At 31.2% G+C, this 25,131-nt stretch overlaps 2 protein-coding genes across 2 annotated transcripts in view; one reads left to right on the top strand and one right to left on the bottom strand.

The window, feature by feature from the left end:
* Positions 1–24,132, top strand: part of Tps1 (Trehalose-6-phosphate synthase 1) — a 30,430-nt gene extending 6,298 nt beyond the window's left edge. Inside the window, exons 2-12 of the mRNA XM_085960173.1 lie at positions 6,952–7,108; positions 12,731–13,000; positions 13,926–14,043; positions 14,608–15,055; positions 16,963–17,205; positions 17,384–17,578; positions 19,660–19,849; positions 20,645–20,782; positions 21,713–21,899; positions 22,817–22,923; positions 23,869–24,132. Of these exons, the coding sequence (XP_085816299.1) occupies positions 6,952–7,108; positions 12,731–13,000; positions 13,926–14,043; positions 14,608–15,055; positions 16,963–17,205; positions 17,384–17,578; positions 19,660–19,849; positions 20,645–20,782; positions 21,713–21,899; positions 22,817–22,923; positions 23,869–24,132 (2,317 nt within the window). The remainder of the gene's footprint in view (positions 1–6,951; positions 7,109–12,730; positions 13,001–13,925; positions 14,044–14,607; positions 15,056–16,962; positions 17,206–17,383; positions 17,579–19,659; positions 19,850–20,644; positions 20,783–21,712; positions 21,900–22,816; positions 22,924–23,868) is intronic.
* LOC147078502 (uncharacterized) overlaps positions 11,775–25,131 on the bottom strand; it is a 34,804-nt gene continuing 21,447 nt past the window's right edge. Inside the window, exon 7 of the transcript XR_015072175.1 lies at positions 11,775–11,797. The gene's annotated coding sequence lies outside the window, so the exon portion shown is untranslated. The remainder of the gene's footprint in view (positions 11,798–25,131) is intronic.

Below are 25,131 nucleotides of genomic sequence, written 5' to 3'. Positions count from 1 at the left end.
TGCATAAAGTATTTTTATTACATAAATAGTATTCTTTTAAACCTCTCGCTCAAATGTTTTAGAATATAGTCATATTTCAGTACATTCATGTGCAGTGGTGTTAAGATTTTTTAGATTTATTAATTTTTAAACGCATTTAGAAAACCATTAGTAAAATTAATGTCAACATTATATAGTGACATATTTACGATAAGAAATTATATTTTATAATCTTTGTGATCCCAAATTTGACAAGAATTAGGCATTTTATTATTCAAAAAATGGGCACGATTAACACATTTGAAGATAATTCTAAAGATACTGATTATAAGTTATTTCTTTGGCCATTCAAATGTGATAAGCATACTACGAATAGTGATTGCTTTATAATAATTATTGACCTAAGAATAAGGTAGTATTTTTTTGAAATACGCCATTTCTATTGGCATTTTCCAGTGGTTAAGCTACAACATACGGCCGTAACCATAAATTGACAAACGATAAATGAAGTAGGGAGTAAGATCATCGAGATCGAAGATCGAGAGGTGTAAAAGAATACTATTTTATGTAATAAAAATACTTTATGCAGTCATCAAATGTTTAAAATAAATATAAAGGATAATAAGGCTTCAAAATTATAAAAATAGATTATCTATAACGTTTAACGAATGTCCACGGTTATGCTCTGAAAATACCATGAAAGCTCCATTTTGACCTACGCTGAGCATGTGGGCCCTTAATGACAATTAAATAAATGCGTACTGTTTCTCATTTTAAAATTCTTTTTGCCCGGTATTTCAAAATAATACTATTATTAATAAGTAAGTTTATCTTGTTATGTTTCGTGTCATTTACAACGTGACATAATTATAACATTAATATTTGCATTAAAAGATATGAAAATAAAAAAAAATATTATAAAAGAATAAATAATTAATAATACTTATTATATTGTATTCAGTGACATTATTTTTTCTAGTCCAAGGTTACAGGAAAATAGGTTAAACTCACAACATACTATAGTATGACCTATTATTAGTACGACTATTTAAAATAGTAAAGTTGTATAATATAACTTTTTTCCTTTTTAATATTAAGTAATTGTTGATATATACGTGATTCTTTGAATTTAATCGAATTACCTAGGTACTTATTAGAACTGGGTTATTTTTGCTGTAGACTTTCATTAAATATTTAAATATAGGAAAAAATATAACGTATCGATGAATAAAATGATAAAATGTCAGTATTATAAATAAGCACCCAATAGATTGACTCTCCAACAAAACATCTTAAAATAACATTTCTTTTTGTCATTTATTTTATAATTTTTCCAATACACCGGTACACCGAATGTGTAAATTTCAGGGAACTCAGAATTGAAATACCTAACGGATGTGTAGTAACAGGCAACTGATCTCGAGTGTGGAAGAATATGGGATAAACTTAAACACGTGACAAGAATGCGCTTGTCCTTAACGGTTATCCTATCTAGCATCACAAATAATTATGTAAGTTTTTACAGTAATTATAATAATATGATCTGGTTGGCAGACAGGCCGTCTCTGGCTCCGTGGAACATGGGTTCTATCCCTCAGCTTGGTTAAAAAATTCATGTTATTTTTTCAATGTGTTTTTGAGCCAGTGCAAGGACCCAATTTTGATCGCATTCTACAACTACTAGCCTATTCCCTGTAAAAAAAAAAACTATGTTTATATTATCTTCTCTCTGTATATGTAGGCCCATAGCATATTTAAGTAAATTTCACTTATGTTCAACCAGGTTGTTAATTTGATTTGATTACGTACTTAAGTGATATTATTTAATGTCATATTATTTTTGTTATTACTACCTGATATTAATGTAATAATTATTGTTGACATGTAATTTGTGCATATCAACTATTGTCAAAGGTACACAGTATTAAATCTACCTTTATATTGTTTGTGCAACACATAAATATGCAAATAGTAAACAAAGCAAGTTTTTCAAGGGTATTATTACTATTAGATTATTACCCATCTCAGAGGTTAACAACATCGTAAACGTGAATGCAGATTTCCGTGCATCCACGGCAAAATATTGTTATGGATAACATACGAAAAATATTTTGAAAATAAACATTTTTTTCAGTTTCATCATCGGTGTCTGAGAATAAATATCCAAATCAGTGCAACAGATGTCAGTACGAGTTTATCAAGATATTTTTTTATAGTCACGGTAATGCTAGATTTAAGAGAAAATTTCAAAAAGGAAATTTCATCCTGAAATAAGCCTGAATAAAATAAACCTTCCAAATTAAATTTGACTTACGTTTCAAATCGTGTAAATTCTGATAGAAAGTCATATTTTTCTTTTCCCATACATTGAAAAAAGTAGATATTCCCGAATAATTGACCGTTCTAAAATTGATTAACAGTCCCACGATGGCCGCGCAATCGTCGACCTATATCCTATACCTATAGCGTCATGGGTCCCAGATTCAAATCCTGTATCTGGTAAGTACACATGTTGTTCTTCAATTTATGTATGAGTCAGAGTCGCATTCATTTCTCGTAAAAACAAAATAATACAAACCTCCACTCTGTGGAGGCCCATATGATCTTATGAGGATCGTACATGGTCGAAAAAAGAAAATAATATGCATGAGGACACATTCACATATTAATTATTGAAATATAATTACCCACCTACTCAATATAATAATAATTTCAAATAATTGGCCACTTTGTTTAACCACAAAAAAAATAGTTAGGATTAGAATGTGCTCTTCATGATTTTTAATAATTCAAATTAACAACCAATTAAATGAGTCTCAAAAGTGGATTGTTATTTTTATCTGCTGGGGCACGGTCTAAAATGATCGTGACGCGAAGATTGTGCAAATGACGCGTGCAGAACAAAACATAATTTGTCATAAAAATTCAATATGCCTTCATTTAATGTTATGTTTATTGTTCTATTACTAATAATAATAATATATTCATTGACATGTTTTCTTTTTAAGTAAATGGGTAACGTTTTTTAGTCATCTTTACACGATTTAAGAATTAATTCCCCCGTCGCCATCATAAAACAAATTGACGTGTTCACAGCTCAACTTTCGCTCTCCGATTGCCAGCCAGTCCGAAATTTTGTCCCACCTATAGTTGAAAATTATTTGCCGTTGAAGTACCTTCTTAAATAATACAGTATCCACAAAGTCAATAAAATTCGGTGAAAAATATACAAGAATTAAAATATTATAATCATTGTCTTCAACCGCGCGGCCATTTTTGCGTGACCCAAAAAAAAGTTGCCCACAACAGATTTGATGAAATGTACAGATTAAATAAGTAAAAACTACTAAGTATTTAATGTTTCTTTTTTATGAAATTATTAAAAATTATATTGTAACATATCGTGTGACTACTCCAGTATTGATCATAAAATGTAGGCACATTAGTAATAGTAATATTGTGCCCTTAACCAAAAACCGGTTGGGAACATTTGAGATATCTTATTGCGGTAGTGAAAATACACATTGCTAATTGTTATTATTATTATTACTATTCGTATTTATGTGTATATAATATATTTATGTGTTACTGTTAATGTGAAAATTTTCCGTTTACGTATCCTAGTTTTGCATTGTCTATTTAAAATATAACGTCAACATAGATATAGTATTATAAAATGCATAATAATTTTGAAACAATTCAGAATCATACCTACTAGGGAAAAAAATACAACTCTTGGCGAAGCTCTCGAACCCGCATCCACCGGATTCCAGCCAATGTGCTTTACAAAATTAAACTATCCTAAACGCCAAACCATAAAATGTGCAAGAAAGCGAAATTTAGAAAATACGAAACTATACTTAATTCGATTTTAGTTCTGTAATATCGAAATGTTAAAAAAAAAAAAAAAATTGTGATTCAAATAACAATTAATTTTGGGGAATTTTCAAATTATGAAAAATTCAATACATTGGCAAATAATGTCACTTAGGATAGATACTTAACGGGCCACATGCGCCACGTAGGTCAAAATGGAGTTTTTATGGTATTTTCAGAGCATAAGCCTGGACATTCCTTAAACGTTGTAGATAATCTATTTATATAATTTTGAAGCCTTATTATCCTTTATACTTATTTTAAACATTTGATGACTGCATAAACCAGGGCTTCCCAAACTATGTTCCGCTAACATTTAATAATATGTGGTTTTGCCATACTTACAATTTTTGATTATTGTTGATATTTGACATGTCCATAATTCTGCATATCAACATAAAAGTGGGTGTATTAAATATACAAAAAATCGCTAAAAATACCCTTAATTTTACCTCAAACAACATTTGGAATATGCAACTGTAGATCATCACATTGCCTTTAACGTTAGCGATAAGTAGGGGGCCCGCCAAAGATCCTAGCCTCGGGGCCCGCTTCGGGATGTGGGGGCTATGATCTAGGTACAGACGGAGGACCATCTTTTTCACACCTTGCATATGAAAAAGATAGGGTATATTGTTTTTAACTGTCCGGCTGACAAGTCTTGTCAGTTTAACGACAGTTCGGTTAGCTGCGCTAATAAATAACCTACAAAATAAACTAAGTGTTCCGTTAAAATTTCCGGGTTTGTGAAGTGTTCCATTGCAGAAAAAGTTTGGGAAACCCTGGCATAAAGTATTTTTATTACATAAAATAGTATTCTTTTAAACCTCTCGATCTAATGTTTTAGAATATAGTCATATCTCATTCGATTTATTAATTTTTAAACGTATTTATAAAACCATTAGTAAAATTGAGTGTAAATAATAATATGTGTCTTTGTTGCATACGTTTGAGAGATTATTACTAATCAGTTTTGTCATTAGCTATCCGTGTGTTATTAGTTGTTATTATAAACGATACTGAGAATAGTTTTTACATTATAATGTTTCATTATATTTTTATGTTCACGTGTTAAGGCACAAGGTGATGGAAATTAAAGCATTCAGCACGTGCGCAACAGATCTCTTTGTTGATGTTGAAAATTAGTCATTGTGTTATTGAGGTATCTTCATAATTGAGATAACTGATAAATATTATATTCAAAGTTGATGTACCTACTGATACCTCCCAGACAGTGTTGTCAATTGCTATTGACTAATGCTAGATTTTCTTATAAATAAAATGAAGAAACTAACATTTTTAAAAAATAATTCATTTTTTTATGAGAACAGATTATATTGAAGAAGAATTAATTCTTTCGCAATTAATAAATACCTAAGTCATAAAATAAAAAAGACATACGAAATTTAGTCAACACATAGGTATAATTATTGTATCTTACATTAAATTTACTATATTTTGGTTCATTATTATAGGTCAGTATGTTGATTTTCAATTAAATTAGTAAATATTCTAGCTTTTTTAATGAGAACTTTAAAGCTATTTTCGTTATTGAAAAACGCTTGATTTAATGCCAGATGCGTATTTTGCAAGCTAAATGTATATTAAAAATGCTAGATCTGGCAATAAGACGCTAAGTTGGCAAGACTGCTAAATCCGGCAGTTTGACAGAGGACAGGAAAGGGCGGAGTGGCGGTATCTCTTTACAAAAGTAGTTGGCAGACATTTTCAAGGTACAGGTTATCATAAAGTGAAAACAGGATATTTGGAAATGCAGTCTTAGTTTATTTAGTCACTCGACGTAATAAATATACAAATTTGATAATACTACCTAGAAACAATATTTTAGATTTTAAAATATTAAGTATTCAATATAATATCATTTTGGTGACTTTTCTGGTGATAAGCTGTGAGGTGTCTAAATTGTTACATTGTCAGCGTCTGCTTATTCAATTATTTAGCACCCATGTTCTCTTAGCGCATAGAACGACCCTCTTTGTGTTGATACAAAACCGCGGGTCGTGTTTAAACCCACAACTGGTCAAATAAAATGTACCTATGTTCCTTTTTTAATTTCCATTTGATCGAATACAACGAACCAACTGGTTAGACGAATTGCTTACAAATATTCCTCTTTAAAAAATTTGTCAAAACGTCCTCCACCCAATGGAGATCCATATGCTCCGATTAGGATCGTACATGGTAATTTACCAGTACCTTATAACTATTATTTTACCACCGTGGTAATTAGACAATGCAAGCTCAAATTGCCTAAATGTGACATGGAATGTGGAAAGTTTATGGTAACAAATAATTTATTACAATTGCAAAACTTTCGCAAGTGCTATGCATGAGTATTACTGTTGTTTTATGTATATACATCATGACCCCACAAGGGGGAGGGGCTGACAGGGCTCTCAGGAAGGGCCCGGCGTGACGAGTCGAACAGATAAGTGAGAAAAACATAGATCACAAATTTGCTCTAATAGTAAAAAAAGTCGCCTGCGGCGCTATGTTACTGCATTGATATTAATAATTAAAAAATATTTGGTTGTACGATGCAATTTTTAAATGTATTTTAATGGATGTACATATTAAAAATACAGAAAATCGTTAAAAATACACCTTAATTTTGCCACGTACACAATTCGGAAAACGCTATTGCAGCGCGTCACACTGCCTTTACCCTTAGCAATAGGTAGGGGGGCCAAACATCTTAGCCTGGGGGCCCGCTTCAGGATGTGGGGGCCATGATATACATATATTTTATTATACTAGATTACTAAGCCATCATTGAGATGCAGATTCTTATCAGTATAACTCAAATTGTATGAGGTCGCAGCTCTCAGCAATGACGATGGATAATGAAATCCCACAATTTTAAACAATACACAACTATTCATTCAATCGTGGTGGAGATTTTATTGAAACATAAAAAAGAAAACTCTGACGATATCACAGTAATCAATCAGTCTATATTTATCCAGTGAACACCTACAGTTAAAGCTACGATCAAAGCTCAATAGAAGGCAGAAAAACACCATATAATAATATTACGTATGTTATAGTAATAGTATGTTATTCCTCTTGTTCCAGTGCTGGAGGACTGGTCACAGCCGTAGCTCCAGTAGTGATAAGTGGAAATGGAATATGGGTAGGATGGCCAGGAATACACTTGGACGACCCTGATGAGGAAATACCGGAGTCTGATCCCAATGATCAGACGCCTACTGCAGGCCTGCTTTCGAGCAAGGTAATTATAACTCTAACTAAGCACATATTATTATATAATTAGTTATTTTAATGTCAGAAAACGACAGAAATGGGTAAAATAATAATATGAAATTCTAATATTTATGTTTATTTTTACGTTTTCATTTAGGTACTAGAAACAAATTTTAGAAATAAAAAGTCGCTTTATATATAATAAAAATTTATGCTGTAGGTACAACAATAAATCGAAGATAAATCCATCGTAAATGTCAAAAAAAAATATTTTGAATTCAAAATATTACAATAATTGTACGACAGGCACTTACTTTCTTATAATTCATCATACTTAGTATGCTAATAACTACGCTATCTGTAGTTTACAAATTCCGCCCAGAAAACTACATCAGAGAGAGGGTTGTAAATTAGCAATGTTATCCCCAGTGATAATAGTTTGATCGAAGGCCGACGATATTCAAGCCTAACTGAATTAAATATATTAAACTGTGTATAGAAAATATTTATTGTTAAAATTTTAATACATTAATTAATTTGAACAAAATATTCAATGGAAAATCTTCATTTAGGTATCTACTACGAACAGGTTACCGCATTGCATTCGAAGATAATCAATAACTAGCACTACCATCGTACCTCGCTATTTAATGCCCGACCTGACTATTTATAGCTGACCTTAAGTTTGATTGATACCGCATTCACCCGAAATGTGAAAGATGTGAACTTGATTCAAAATATCTAGGATTTTTCTAATTAATGCGAGTTTCAGAGGTTTTTCTAAATAAAAGTAATGCCTTATTTATTGAATTTAGTAAACGGTAACATTTAAAACTTGGCGGGAAATTCAATAACCTGCTTATCTAGAACCTTGTGTTGGAGAACCCTTCAAATATTTGTAAAATTAATAGGATCGAAAAGGATAAAAGAAGATTCACACATTTTCACTTTACGTCTATTGGTGAAGGCTTCGAACCAATTTCATTAAAGAATAGTTGAAAACTCTCATCAATTACAATCTATTTAATTGTTTATCAGTGGGTAATGGTATTTACTATGTTCGCATGCTTTACTAATATTTAACGAAATTGCTATCGCGAGAACAATTTACTCAACACTAATGGAACATTCGTCAATAATATACTTTGAGAGATAGGTACATAATATTATAATCTTTAGATCGACCATGTCTAGGAACATCTCACAGTTCTACACAGATAGTTCTTGTTATAGTTATATAGTACATAGTACACAGTTTGTCCGGCCTATATGCGGTAAATGAGAACTCTGCCATTATTTGTAGTATTGACCTGTGTGTCCATGATAACTAACTATCTTAAAAATCGGGAGCACCAGCTGTTTGTTTTCTCAAGGTACAAAACTAACCTGCCATTGGTGATGCCAATTGGGAGGGTAATAACTCTGTTCAACCAAATCGCTTCGGAAGTTGATATAGTCCACTTACGCGAGGATGAGTTAGGCGGGCAAATTCTTAAAATAGAGTCCACTGAGCTAATTCGGTGTATCTACGTTATAATTTTTGTACTTAATTACTCTTGATACTGTTTTTAATATCACAAATATTTCTTTATTCTTTATACTGTTTTGACACTATTTCTTTTGTTTTTAAATGTCATGTTGTGAACGTCTTAAATTTATAATTGTAAAGCTATATATTTTAAAATAAAAATATGAACAAAATGGTAAGTAATATGAAATAATACAATATCTAATAATAAAACAAAGTTATAATATATACCTCGTTATCCAATGCTTATTAATGTTATCCAATGCACTGGCTTTTCATCTGTTGACTCCGGGTTCGATTTCCGGCAATTTCTCAATACATTTATGTAACTTTCTCAAACTCTTTGTTTTTATGAATGTTTCACTACTACACTTTTCGCCATTGCGGATCTTACCCTGTTGTAGTGCAAAAAATTAGAAGAATCATCCCGAAACATACTACCTATTTAGATACCTACTGTTAAAAATCGTGTCAGGAAATTTGTACGTATGCAGTTGACCGTCATCATCATGAGCTTTTGTATCGGAAATATATGGCCGTATAATATTAAGATTACATCAATGTCTAACTAAAACACTAAAACCACATGAATACGAAGGAAAGACCGAAGGAAATAATTAGGTGTGATTAAAAATACAAGTAAATTAGAAATACAATCATATCGTATAATTATTAGTATTTATATATAATTCGTATATAGGTTCATATAATATATTCTTATAGTGTTATTATCAGATATTTGATCTATATTTGAACTATCATTGAATCTCATAAAAATTGAATGTTACTGTCTGCAATGCTTTATGAAACTCGCGTTATTTTTCTTATCTCAGTGGCATATGGTCATTTTTTTTCCGGTAAGACAACTCACGGTAAATTTTGCTATGGCGAAATGTAATACGTATACTTTACATGTAACCAAAAAAATTTACTTACACAAAACAGCATTAGACGCATTTAAATAACCCGTAAAAATAATTACAAGATAAAAAGAACTTTTTATAAACAACGTTTTTAAATTTTCTGTTGAATTATTATGCTCAATATGCTCAAACTTGTACTTGATATGAAGTAAATAAAAAACAAACAAACAAACAAATATAGAATACTGAAATGTGATTTTGACATTTAATTTTGATTTCCATATCAACGCACGTATATATTAATAAAGTAGTTGCTAGGACCACCTCCTTAGCAACCAATAATAGTCTTTTACATTTTACGGATTTTTCTGAAATAACTTTCCATACAAAACAGAATTAACTGAAAATGAATTCAATTCTGCTTAAAGATGGCTAAAAGTATTAAAAGAATGCATTGGCATCGTGTTCTGATATATTCTAAAAGTTTCAAATGTCTAGCTAGTCAGGAAGTTAGTTAAAAATCGATTGCAAGATTTATACTGGACAAAAAACTACAGGACAAACCAATAAAAACGTTGTAAATAACATCGTTAATGAAAATATTCACATTTAGTAAAAAAAATCAATAGACGAGACGAAGAATTTTCCATGCGAATAATTATGGACGAAGAGTAATTTTATTGTAAACGAAAAATTGTGAATGAGCAATGTTCCGGACACCAGAAACCGTTCATTAGTTCGCCAGAGCTGTGGAAAATTGGACACCGTGAATTAATAAATTATTGCCATGCAGTAAGATAATCCGTATATTACCTATATTTGATATTGTATCTGACGTTTGGACATCATAAACCTACCTAGATTGAGTATATGTTATTTTACATTTATATTATCTATTTATTTATTTATTACTAGATATAATTATAAATACAATATAATATCATTAATTTTATGTGAGGTAATCAAGCAAAGAGGCATATCAGTGCAGTGAAAAGTGCAAAAAAGTGCATAGTTATAAAACGTATACCTATTGATATATTATGTAGATAAACTGATAACACTTGTGGTATTGTATCCATTTCAAAACAACATTATTATGATATATATAATGTAAAACAAACTTTGTTTATCAGTTAGAGTATGCTGATAGTATGTAATATCATCCTGAAACGTGGAAAATATCGAAAGCTATTCTAATTATTCTTAAGAGTGGTACAGAGTCATCAATAGAGAACTACATAGAACTAGATAAATAAATATATTACTACTATATATTAAGGGCTCATAAAAATATTTCCTGGGTGATTTACAATAATAAATATTGTAATATGTATATATCTTTGAAACGGTAGGTTTATGAGATGCAATACTACACATAAAAATATATTTTATATTTAAACTCCAGTTGCGATCGGCAGCTTAGCCTAGTACCAATTTGTCGATTTGTAGAGAATCTCATTGATGATTTCTCGAGAAATGAGAATTCTCAAAATTTTAGAAAATAATGTCTTGAGATTCGAGATTGCCCTTTTCTGGTTATCTCTTGAGAATTCTCGGGACGAGATTTCTCGATCAAATCCTCTACTTAAAGGTGATTTTAAATGGCCAAAATGTTGAGCCCACTATTTTTTTTATCAATATTGTATGTTAGGTATTATCGCTTTTTACGCTTAGTTACAGACTTGCGTCTTTTTCTTGTACTTTTTAATGTGCTGTTATGAACGTTTTTTATAGTACCTAATAATTGTAATGTTTGATTATGTTGATAAATAAATTTGAATTTGAATTAAGTAGGTATATCAAAATTTAGCACTTGCTTCCACACTAGTGAAGTGAATACCATTCTTTAACACTATGGGATATTTTTAAACTCCGCAATAACATCGAAATCGACTGCTGGAATTGGTTCACAGGGCGACAATGTGTAAGGGCGAGAAAACTGCCACGTACTTACTATTCTCATAATAATATTTACATTTCTTAGCACAACAATAAGATAAATAATAGTCTTAACTATTCTTGATCTTAATTATTCCTAATCTTGAATTCCCTAATTATAACTTTACTAATGTATTGCTCATAAATAAAAACAAAAAACTACACTATCTAAGAACAAGATTAGACTCATTCGTGAAAGTATGCTGTATGATGCAACTTTATTTGGTGTATTTCGGAGATTTCTGGTTTAGTCCAGAATATTATAATATTGGGAATATTATTACAAAACTTACATAATTCGACATTACAAAAATAATCAACACTCTTATGTCTTTTTATCTCATTAATAACGGGATAGTACCTAAATAGATATGTAGGTATTATTCAAGTAGCTTGACTCATGACATAACAAAGTATGTATATTTTCTTAATAATGAACTTATCAATTTGTTTAATCGCTCTCACTCAATATGATGCAATATGCCGCTTTCCTACATATCGATTTTTGTTGTTCAACTTTATGTTGCATATCGAACAATAAATTGACATGAATGCTCCCACAAATTGAAGTTTAACCAATAGTCATAATCATGGTGGCGTCTAGTGAATTATTACTTCGTTAACACAATTTCGTCTGACAACTAAAAAACTTTTTTGGATGAAGACTTCATACTTAATTCTAAAACTAAAAAAATAGCACAAGGCAGCCAAATCAAAATAATTATTTCCGCGCGCTCGATGCGTAGACTAGAATGATGATTCACATGTAAATCGACTAAAATTAGAAAGAAAGTTAACTGCATGCAATTCAACTCGATCAATTTTGTTGAAATGTGGTTTTCACTTATCAATTCGATTTCAACTGTCATTCAACAGACAGTTGAACAACAAAAATCGACGCGTAGGAACGTGGCAATAGAGATCAGTTTTTCAAAATACGATTCTGTAATAGTGATGTCATGCTTTTCTCTTCATCACCTGATATATTTCCACATTCTTTCGGCGTATACAATGACATAATAAACAAGAAACACTCTTCATAGTTATGGTGGTAGCATCACAGAAAAGCTTCTAAAACACTGGTATGCAGAATACTTTGCTATATTATTGGGCATCTACGATAATATGTATACATATTATATAGATAACAGGAGATCTTCTCTCTCGCCGTATGATGCCTCAAATTAATGAAAAATAATCTTAGTTAATTAAACTGAGATATCACTGCCTTAACTACAATTTTCCAATAGGGGTAAATTGATGTTTTCATCTTACGACACTAGATACGCATAATTATTTTATTATTCTAATTGTTTTTTAGGTTGTGGTGGTAAGCTCAGAACGGAAGTTGTTTGACATGTATTACAACGGTTGCTGTAACGGAACATTTTGGCCATTATTCCACTCCATGCCTGACAGAGCCACCTTCATCGCGGATAATTGGAGAGCCTACGTAAAGGTTAATCAGAATTTTGCCGCGAAGACTTTCAAAGCCCTCAACATGCTGAGCACCGAAAAGAAAAACGACCCTACGCCGATTGTCTGGATACATGACTACCACCTTATGTTGGCTGCTAATTGGATTAGACAGGTGAGTGCATTATTCATCATTATTTCTCATACCATTAATATCATTAAGTATGTATTACAATCGATCAATGGGAATGGAATGATTTGGTACCGACTGGGTGCTAAGACAACTCGACAACGGGATGATAGCACAGATGAAGGAAATGTATAAAGAAACATACATACGTCACGTCTTGCACCACCAAGTAGATAATCAAGTCCAATAATAGAGTATTTACTTATAATAAAACGAGTTTATGCTCGTTGGAAAAACTGTTGTGGATGGTGCTCTTTCTCATGCCAGTTTTGCACTGAACCGCAGCGATATTGTGCAATCGTCGTTAGAAACCAATATTCACTAAATTGTGCAATGTACATAATATTCCAAATAACTTTCGATTGGCACAACATTTTATGCAAACATTCAATGTAACAAAGCTATCAATAATGTCATTACGCTATATTGAAATCGAAAATTGACAATACATACATATCAAAAATATTACCGAGAGTTTGCTGAATTATATTGCGCAATATTGATGCAAAATATGGCAACAGTTCAATGCAAGATTGGAATGTTCAAGCACACCATCGACCTGAATATTTTCATCAATCATATTTCTTGTTTTATAATGAGTAGATAGTTTATATATACGATTATCTACTTGCTGGTTCAAGACATACCTATCCTACGTATTTCTTTGCGCGTTCTATTCGTTTGTGCGGCGGCCAGATGTCCGTCGTTAAATTGTCCCATCGTCCGGTTGTCCTCGCCTTCACTCTGCGGCGCCGAATTTTCCTAGACCTCAGACTGAAAATTGATCGCCGTATAAAATTGTGCGAACGGAAAATTTATGGGGAAATGAAAATAACAACATTATTCACACAAGCTTTTAGCAATATGTAATTGATATCCTTTATAATAATATATTTACGCTTCCTTTCAGGCTGCCGAAGAAAACAATATGCCATGCAAATTGGGATTTTTCCTTCACATACCTTTCCCTCCCTGGGACATATTCCGTCTATTCCCTTGGTCTGATGAACTTCTACAGGGAATATTAGGTTCGTAGTTTTTTTTTTTAATATTGATCGTATTATATTATTTTGATGTATGTATAATATAAATTATGTTTGTTTGTTCCTTCCAATTTTGAATTTTAACATGGATGAATTCGATTTTAATTTAGTGTTCTTCTGTGTGTATCCAAGTATTATAATTTTTACAATAAGTACAAATCCGTCTAAACAGTCTAAACTGTATATCTCGCAATAAAATTTAGCACAGCCAAGAGATAAAGTAATAAATGCTAATACTTCGATACAAAAATATGAAAAACTACCGTAGATAGCTGCCGATAGCGGTCGGTAGCAGTCTTGTGTATAGAATAGATGTACAAGTATTTATAGACGTACATAGCACTGAGTTCAAACTAAAATTATTGTACACCTGCATTTGTATAGCGGAAAAAGTATACAAACCATTGCATAATCTGTGGGTATGCGGATATAATATTATGTATATTGGTTCAGCTAGACGATTTTGATTGACTATCAATATATTATACCTACAAAAAATAAATTAACCTGAAAATGTTTTCAATCCAAATTTTTGCTTTTATTTTATAGGTTGCGATATGGTTGGTTTCCACATTCAAGATTACTGCCTGAACTTCATCGACTGCTGTCAAAGAAATCTTGGATGCCGTGTAGACCGCAAGAACCTCCTCGTTGAGCTCGGCGGAAGAACAGTCCGCGTGAGGCCCCTTCCCATCGGAGTACCGTTCGACAGATTCGTGGAGTTAGCCAAAACAGCCAAGCCTCTTTTGCCCAAAAATCAAAAATTCATTTTAGGCGTCGATAGATTGGACTACACAAAAGGCTTGGTGAATAGGTTAAAGGCTTTTGAAGTCTTGTTGGAGAAACACCCAGAACATAGGGAAGATGTCACCCTTCTTCAGATATCTGTTCCATCTAGAACGGACGTGAAGGAATATCAAGAGTTAAAAGAAGAAATGGACCAATTGGTAGGAAGAATAAATGGAAGATTTACCACACCCAGATGGTCACCTATTAGGTAATGATTTCACATAATATATTATTTCATCATCATCTGCCTGAATCTATCCACTGCTGGATGAAAGCCTCTCCAAGCTAATTCCACTTCTATCGGTCTTGTGCGTTGCGTTTATCATAGATTATATTATTATTATTATTACCACGTATTTATTAGCTCGTATTCTTGTTTGTCCGGTACAGATTTTTTCTTGTTTTTCCAAGATGTATCGGACGATTGAAGATTTTTAACTAACTTCCCAACTAGCTAGACATTTGAAACTTTTAGAATATATCAGAACACGACAACAATACATTATTTTAATACTTTTAGCCATTTTTAAGCAGAATTGAATTCATTTTCAGTTAATTCTGTTTTGTATGGAAAGTTATTATTGTTGGTTGCTAAGGGGGTCCTAGCAACTAAATTATTAATATATACGTGCGTTGCTATGGATATCAATATGAAATGTCAAAATGACATTTTAGTATTCTATATTTATTCAGTATTTCTATCAAGTACAAAAAAAAGTATTTATTAATACATTAATACATAGAATTGTCAAGTTTATATTATCATTCAACAGAAAATTTAAAAACGTGGTACATAAAAAGTTCTTTTTATCTTGTAATTATTTTATATTTATTTTCATATTACCTGCTAACATCCTATAAGTATGTATGTAAATACCAGGATTTTACGATTTGTTTATCCCAAAATCCGTAAATCGAAGCAGGAGATTTAGAGATTAGCTTTCTCACGAATTTTACGTAAAATAACCCATTCCTGTAAACTATAGTATTAAAGAAAAAGGCTGGTGTCTCATTAAATCATTGTAAAATATACTTTTTTGTTATGTTTGGGATTTTATTTTCTCATTATTTATGAAAAAATTAGAACCATGTTTACAGTGGCGCTATTGGAATATTTTTGGAATAAAGTAAATTAATTTAAAATGCATAGAATCATAAAAATATGTGAAATTTACCAAATATTTAAAAAAGATAAGTAAAACCATGGCAACGTAACTCTTATTATATTTTTAACACGGTTTTTGACGGATTATCGCAATTGGCAAAAGGAGAACTCTAAACCTGTCCTCAGACCTCCACATATCCAAAACCGTCACTGTGCGTAAATAATAAGTAAAATAGAGATCATTGTCTTTGAACATTCTCATTAATAATTATTTACATAATAATGCATCAAGATATAATATGATATAGGAGATTTTTTGTATTCTACATATTTCTATGAAATTTAAATAGTAATTGGTAATGAGACAATGTATTTTATAAAAGTAGTAGTATGTAAAACAGTTTTCACTGCTATTTTACAACGTTTTTATTAGGTCGTATTCTTATTTGTCCGGTGGTTTTTTGTCCGGTACAAATCTTGCAATCGATTTTTAATTAACTTCCCGACTAGCTAGACATTTGAAACTTTTAGAATATATCAGAACACGATGCCAATGCATTTTTTTTTTGATACTTTTAGCCATCTTTAAGTGGAATTAAAGTCATTTTCAGTTAATTCTGTTTTGTATGAAAAGTTATTTCGGAAGAAATCCGTAATCCGATCCACTATTTTTAGCTGCTAGGAAATTATTAATATATACGTGCGTTACCATGGAAATCAATATGAGTGTCAAAATGACATTTCAGTATTTCTTCTATCAAATACAATTTTTTTTTATCGTTTAAGCTAGTCAAGTCAAGTTTATATGATTCAACAGAAAATTTAAAAACGTTGTTACTTATATAAAAAGTTCTTTTTACCTTATAAGTATTCTCTAATTATGTTAAATCAAAGGTATTCTTCAGTGAATTGTATATAATTAAATGTCTAATAATTCCATCAATATAAACAATACCTAGCTAAAGCCACTTAATCATATTAATCCCGTCTAATATTATATCTCATTTTAGATACATCTACGGTTGCGTCGGCCAAGACGAATTAGCCGCATTTTACCGTGATGCGGCTGTGGCCCTGGTGACTCCACTGAGAGACGGAATGAATCTCGTAGCAAAAGAATTTGTAGCCTGCCAAATAAATCCCTCCCCAGGGGTCCTGGTTGTGTCCCCGTTCGCTGGAGCTGGTGAAACTATGCACGAAGCACTTATTTGCAATCCGTACGAAATAGATGATGCTGCAGAAGTTATACACAGGTAATAGTGAATTAAATGTACATTTACATGTAAGAATACTTTTTATTTTAAAGTTACATAATATTATCTCAATTCGTAATTCGTTGATTTTAACCTCAGTCCCTTCGACTTCGAATTAAAGAAGCGTTATTTTATATTATCAGCAGTGTCTGATATGTTTTTTTAATAATTATTTTAGAGCACTTACAATGCCAGAAGATGAAAGAACTCTTCGTATGAACCATTTAAGACGTCGAGAAAGAGTGCACGACGTCAACCATTGGATGAAAAGCTTCTTGAAGGCCATGGACTCATTGGAAGAAGAAAGAGATGAAATCGGAGCCACAACCATGCATCCAGTTACGATAGATGATTTCGATGACTACCTTTCAAAGTAAGTACACTATAATTTCTTTAACCACAAAATTACAAGGATGCCCGCATCAAATCCGGTGTGGGCATTCCAGGTGTGTTTATATGATGCATAAGTAGGGCCTCTTTGCGGGTATGATGAGATTCACACCACGGTGCACATCGTGAAGTCATGTAACATGTAGGTATGCCTTGCCCGGAGGAATTTCAGCCATAACACCATGCCAAACCAAAACCTATTGGGTGAATTGATACCTTGCCGATACCGCTGTGATCTGTTATATGACTAGTTCAATGATTTTCTTTTATAATGAAATTTTCTTTTTCTTTTTTAACATTTTTTTTTACTATCACCATTATGATTGTATATTATATGCTTGCACTGGTTCAAATGAACAAAAAAATAAGCTACATAATTAAGATAGAAAGAAACCATGAATAGGGTAGACTGAGGGTATTCGACTGCAGTATTATCTTTAGTTGAAACATAAATATTTTATTAATTCGAATAGTTTGCTAGTGCTACCGGCTTGGAAACTCATATATATTTCAGGCAAACCATATAATATGTATTGAACTATTTTAAAGTAAAGTTAATTTAGTTAAGATGATATCTAAAAATACTACGTACATGTTACGGTATTATGGTTATTATATATGGGTATTACGGTATAATGGTTGTAGTAGAGGTAGGAACCTGTCTCTATTTCAGAGTTAAATACAATAAACCTAAGCTGAGACAAATCTTTTACCTTTTTAGTCTTGATAATGGTGTGACAGCCGAGATAGCTATCGACTAATCAACCAACTTGTAATATATTTTTTTTGTAAATCATTATGAATTTTATTATATCTGAATAAAAGTATTATGGCAAACTTTACATAATAATTCGTCACCGTTCAAGCAAAAGTCACCAACCCTGAAAATGGCAGTTTTGAGTTCAGTATGTCACCCGAAGTGTAAAATTATGTTCTTTAAGATGCAAAACTCACCATGGTACATTAGTTAGTAAAATTTTGCTTAAATCCAAATTATTTGTTTTTCACTAAATGACTTTCGATAAAATCTTAACAAGCAAAAGTCATTATAGATGAATAGACATTATTGACTATACAAAAAAAATAAATCCTTCGTTATAAATATACAAGCAAAAGTCACTATACTATGGATGGTGAGTTTTACTGATCCTTCTTTTGGCTAACATTGTTCAGATTATTAACAAGCAAAAGTCACCAAACCATAATTGAGCTACCTTGCCTCCTTCAAAACCTTCCAGATGTTTTAATTAGCATCAAAAAGTAAAATTACCTTAAAAAAATTATTAAGAAGACATGAGAAAATAATTTAATGTAGATAAAACCTTAAAAACATTAAAATCTGATTTTTCCTGCATTTTCAAACTTTCAAATTGCGATATCTCAAAACTATGTTTTTAGGGTTGGTGACTTTTGCCTGAACGGTGACGAATATTACCAACCCCATTTACCATTGTTCCACTAATTATTATTATTTTCCTACAATAGGATTAAATACCTAACGATAAATTAATATACACAATAATAACATCATAATATTACGCTGGATTGAATTTTAAAATATAAATATTACTTATATAATATAATGCAAATGGGGAATAAGCATGAATTTTATTTTATTTTAATGATCCCAATAGCCCCAGTTTACTCTTCGATTTAATTTTCAAATATACCTACTATTTATTTAATATCAATATCTTATTTTTGTGTAGGCACGTATGCACCATTTATATGTTCATTACTAGGTACTATGTACTGTTTATTGACAGCAATTTCACATTATTAACCTTTTTTCAGAAAATATTGACAACAGAACTGTCATAATTAATAATCTTATTATTCATTACCCTTCAACTATCATGGTCGTTATTAACAACAATTATTTATATTTATTGTATGATAAGAGTGTTTATCAAATAGTTGTACCTAATTATTATCATTATCAAGTTGCAATAACATAATTATTGTTTGTATAAATTAATAGATGGCTCATAATAATATAATATTCATTTTCAAAACAAAGTTATTAAGTAATTATTTATTTCAATGAAATGTTTAACTTTTCAGGTACATAGGACACACCCACAAACTAGCACTTCTTTTAGATTACGATGGTACTCTGGCACCAATTGCCCCTCACCCTGACCTCGCTACTCTTCCGCATGAAACTAAACACATTCTTCAACGACTGTCCAATCTATCTGATGTTTATATTGCAATTGTCTCTGGTAGAAATGTAGACAATGTCAAAAATATGGTAAGACATTGATGTGATTTCTAACATAATAATAATACATGCCCACCTACTGAAGGGCGAGAGTTTTTGACAAGATTGTTTTTGAAACATGAGTCAAAACTCTCACAAAAAGTCTCACATCCAAATAAAATGCCAGTTTGTAACATTAGTAGAATGCAACATGGGGAATACAAAATGACTACTTAAAGTAAAAATCAACATTAGATAAATCTGATTGTGACAATCATTATTAATTATTATTGACTAATCTTCAATAGAATGTATATAATGCCGGTTTCAATGAAGCAGACGAAGCAGTCGCTTTGTCAGAAAATACATCCTTGCATGTAAAAATTTATCATAGAAAAAAAATCTAATTGATAATATAAGTTTACTATTCCATTTGAGTCATTTTTAGCAAAACAGGTTTCGCCTTTCAGTGTCTTCAGGCATGGTGTGCTATCGAATGATAAATGCACACTAGGTGAAACCTGCGAATACGACTCAAATGGAATAGTACAAAACCTAAATCGATTAGAATTATTTAAATTCCAATTCCATCAAGAACCCTCAGTCAATAATATTTATTAATAAAAAAATATTTTAACGTAAATACACCTATAACTTTGGAAGAGGGCCTCCAAACCTTCTTAAAACTGTCACCGATTGTATGCATTAAGTATGTAGGAAACTTTTGAAAAATTAGTTTGGAATTTACTTTTATATTGCTAATTATAAAGTGCCGCAGAGTACATAAATTTGGTTGGTTATTATACATATTATAAAATATATTTGCTTATTCAATGTGTTTTACAGGTTGGGATTGAAGGTATCACATATGCTGGAAACCATGGCTTAGAAATTCTTCATCCGGATGGAAGTAAATTTGTGCACCCAATGCCTGTTGAATTTGAGGATAAAGTTAGTGAATTGCTGAAAGCGTTACAAGAACAGGTAACTAATTCCATATAATCATTAATTTAACCTTTATATTTTTGGAAAATATTCCACCTCTATGGCTTCGTAAATATTAAATTAAGGGCACTTTGAAATTTTAAACTCATTGGTAAAAATTTTGACTGGCATTGCCTATTGAAATTTTAAATGGTAGGTATGTAATTTAATAAATATAATTTACAAGATGACGTAGTCTTTCAACTGACATCTATGATTTCTCTTCTGAACTTTTCTTTAATATTAACTTTTTATCATATTTAGTTGTAAATAACTGAACTCCTTTAAAATATCTGGCGAAATCAAAGATGTTGAAAAAATCCTTCTTCTATAAATAGATATGGAGCCTAAATGTATAAAATTGAAGCAAAAGAAAAGACCAATGGTCCACTGATTAAGTTAGCTACAAGTGACTTTGCATTGCACGTTCAATTCCAGTGAGCCTCACACTACTACTATAACATTTATTTGCCAATTTGCAGACTATGTAAAAAGTCAATCCAAGCTAATAATATTAGACTTTGGCATTATTATTAAATTATAAAATATATGTAAAACTGTTTATAACTGAAGTCAAATAATCACAATGAACATAAAAAAAATGACAGCCATCACATAAAATCGGAATGCCAACTGAGTGATGTTAATATTTGTGGAGTTCACTAACTTAATTATTGTGCTTCATGTTTTTGCTAAATAATTTCAAATGTCAAAACAGAATACAGTGAATATACTGGAGGCATCTAGCGACAAAATATAAAACATGTTATTTCATACACCTAAAAATGTCTTAAATAATCATTATGGGATACAGTGGGCGAGTAAATTTATTATGATAACATTAATATTATTGTATGGTTCTTCCTACTTTACCATGTTTTCATAATCTTTACTTGTGAAGATAAATATTTAATATTTTTTTTATGATAGGTTTGCAGGGATGGAGCATGGGTGGAAAATAAAGGAGCGCTTCTAACATTCCACTACCGTGAAACTCCATTAAATTTACGAGACGCTTTGGTAGAACACGCAAAGAATCTGATTCAGAAGGCGGGATTCCGTGCTGCTGCAGCTCATTGTGCAATTGAAGCAAAGCCACCTGTACAATGGAACAAAGGTAAAAATGGAATTGCTTGCAAAAAAATATTTTGATACCTACTTACTGTAGAATGAAATAAATCTTTTGAAATCGTTGTAAAAATATTCTTTACTATCTTCATCATAATTATTAGGTTACGGCCAGGTCCAAGCTTGATAGTTCTCTACTTCCAAACACAAAGCCTTGACATTGATAAAGTAATTATCGGCTGATATACATCGGTATCAAACTTTTTCTTGATTTATTAATTTGTTATGTTCTGTGTGCATGACATTGATGAAGGTTTGATACATTGATATACTACTAGATGAGCAGTTCCCATACAAGTGTCATTTTAAAAATGTACCACAAACGAATATCGTCTTATAATATTTCCTTGTAGGTATAATGCGTTAAGACCGTTAACATGGATTCCCGAATTTCACCCGTATTGCCCTGGCTGTAAAACTAAATTTGCGTTCTTGGAATAGTGAACCTAAGGGTGGCTGCAACGCAAAACAGACAGAGCAAGTCGTCATGCGCTGACTATTAGTTAGAGTAAAATGCAAGCTAGACCGGGCTTACGCAGTAAGTTTTAACAAAGACCGACTCGCTGAAAATCGGGCGTCATTTTAAGAAGCATATGATTCATCCAGTAGTATATCAATGGTTTGATACCATAGGATAAAAGATAATTCAGTTGTGAATTTTTTCTAAATATAATATAATGTAATTACCACAAATAGTGCAAATTAATTTATTGTTCCATCCATATGTATATTGTATTGAAATGACAACATGAGAAACTAGACACATCTATAAGTATATGAAATTATTGGTGCCATAATCCTAACCAAAATGTGTATGAAAACTATTAGCGTCATGCTACGAAGAAATAAAAAGCATCCAAACAGTAATTGTACAAAAAAATAATTAAAGTTTATTATCATTTATAGGTCGGGCTTCGATATATATCCTCAGAACTGCCTTCGGAGTAGATTGGAGTGAAAGAATAAGAATTATATATGCTGGTGACGATGCCACTGATGAGGATGCTATGCAAGTAAGTGAAATATATTTATATATTATGTGGCTTTCTCAAAGCCTATGTGATCACTTCCCTTCTATTACTTCACTACTGCCATTGGGCCTCATGGTATATTATAGTGTTAAAAAGTATTTATATTTTAATTTTTCTTGATTCCATTGGGTACATAATTTTTCGTCATATTCATAAAATATGAAATTTAGCTTAAATAGAATTAAACCGGAGGTTGATTGTAAAGTCATTTATATTCATCAGCTGCCATTTTTTTATATTGTACAACTAATTTTAAACATATTTTTTTTTAAATTTCAATGAAATTAAGGAAATTTTATTTCACTTTTCATTTATATCACATATTATCATTTACTAAGCATGTTTGGAAGAATAAAATAATATTTTATTTGCAGTCCTAAATGACTATTTTTGGCGATTATCTCAAAATGGCGAAATATGGAGGTTTAGTAATATTGAAACTAACAGCCTCGAATATTACACAGTACAGACAAAAAAAATTAAATAGATAATATTCAGAAATAATAAAATCTTCAATGTTTGATGAAAACTGAACTTTTTCATTGAACAATCAATATTAATAAAATATAAAGCAGTTTATTAATCATGGTGGAATCATGTAATTTTCCACAAAAAAAAATACAAAATCTTCATTTTATATTTTATATTAGCCAAATCAATAAAATACTTAAGTATCCATAATCATTATCTACAATTTAGTTCTTCAATCCAGTGTGGATCTCATCAAATCATGTTACGCTTGGCTCCTCAAACAGTCGATAGAGCTCGGAGGTGTGTCTCATTCGTCCGATGCAATTTTTTCTATTGCATCTAATATTCTTCTTTAACGGAGTACCTACACTTTCTTCTTCAGAATTATCTTGATCACAATTTATTACTTAAGTAATCGGTCAATAATATTATCTACATTTTTTTTTTATTTTCTAGGCATTGAAAGGTATGGCAGCTACGTTCAGGGTTGCTTCATCGCAAATAATCAAGACATCTGCCGAGAGACGATTGCCGTCAACGGACTCAGTCCTCACAATGCTCAAGTGGGTGGAGCGCCACTTTAGCAGGCGCAAGCCACGAGCCAACTCCCTCACCTATAAGACAACTCGTAAACGAGACGTCGTGAAGATGCACATGTCCTTTGATATAAGAAAAAATGGCTTAAGTGGTGGCAGCTCAGATGATGCAGCATCAAACTGATTACTTTATATTTTAACAAAAATTATTAAATTGTTTACAAAACCGATATGTAAAATTACATCTGTTCGAAATTCTCACAGTTTCTTACGCAATATTATATCATTTGAAAATTATTTGTATGTATGACAGGGTACATTAGATGTTATTAGCCCCCTTATACACTGTCAACGAGTCGCCAGCAACCGGGTTAATAATAATCACGACGCATGAGAAAGTAAATCAGCGTTTACGCACGTTGTTGCAACAACCAGCCACAGTTTCTGATTACTGGCAACAATGGTTGCCGGAGATCCGGTCGACAGTATGTTAGACTCCTAAACCTACTTCTTTTTGATTAATAAATGTATCAATTTTTTTTTTATAATTATAGCAAATCTAATATTTTATTAGTAATAATATGATAATGTGATATAAATATTGTTCCTGTCAATGTTACCTACTCAAATTTATGAGTTATTTTAGAAACAGCAAAGATGGTGGTAGGCATCTACCAAACGTATTTTTTTACAGATACTTAAATCACTATAAAGATTATCTTATATCCATTCAAATAAGAAATTGTTTTTATTAATAATTTGATGCTCAAGTAGGTAGTTATACTTTGTATTTTTATAAAATTCAATGTCCAGACATGCCAATCAAGATATTTTACAGTTCTACTAATACACTTTCTTCCCAGATCAAACTAAGAACCAAAAATTAGAAATATAATATTAGTTTTTAAAAAGTAGTTATAGAAAATGTATGTCATTAGTATATAGCATTAGATAAGTGTGTTTTAAATTTCAATTATTTATTAATAAAAATTGTATAATAAATAACACTTCACTACATAAAAATGCATTATAATTATAAATTGTGTTTTCTTTATTCTAATGACACCCAATTATTCAAAACAATAACACAAGGCGACTATCGACCGCTAAAGTGATAAAGTGATAGTATTTATTACATATTTGTATTGAGGTATTATAATTGTTACAATAAGTTAGCCATCTA

The sequence above is a fragment of the Rhyacophila brunnea genome, unplaced genomic scaffold, assembly GCF_057557595.1.
Source record: "Rhyacophila brunnea isolate RB1 unplaced genomic scaffold, BYU_Rbru_1.0 scaffold_11, whole genome shotgun sequence".
Taxonomy (NCBI): Eukaryota; Metazoa; Arthropoda; class Insecta; order Trichoptera; family Rhyacophilidae; genus Rhyacophila; species Rhyacophila brunnea.
This window is presented reverse-complemented; position numbering and strand designations above follow the sequence as displayed.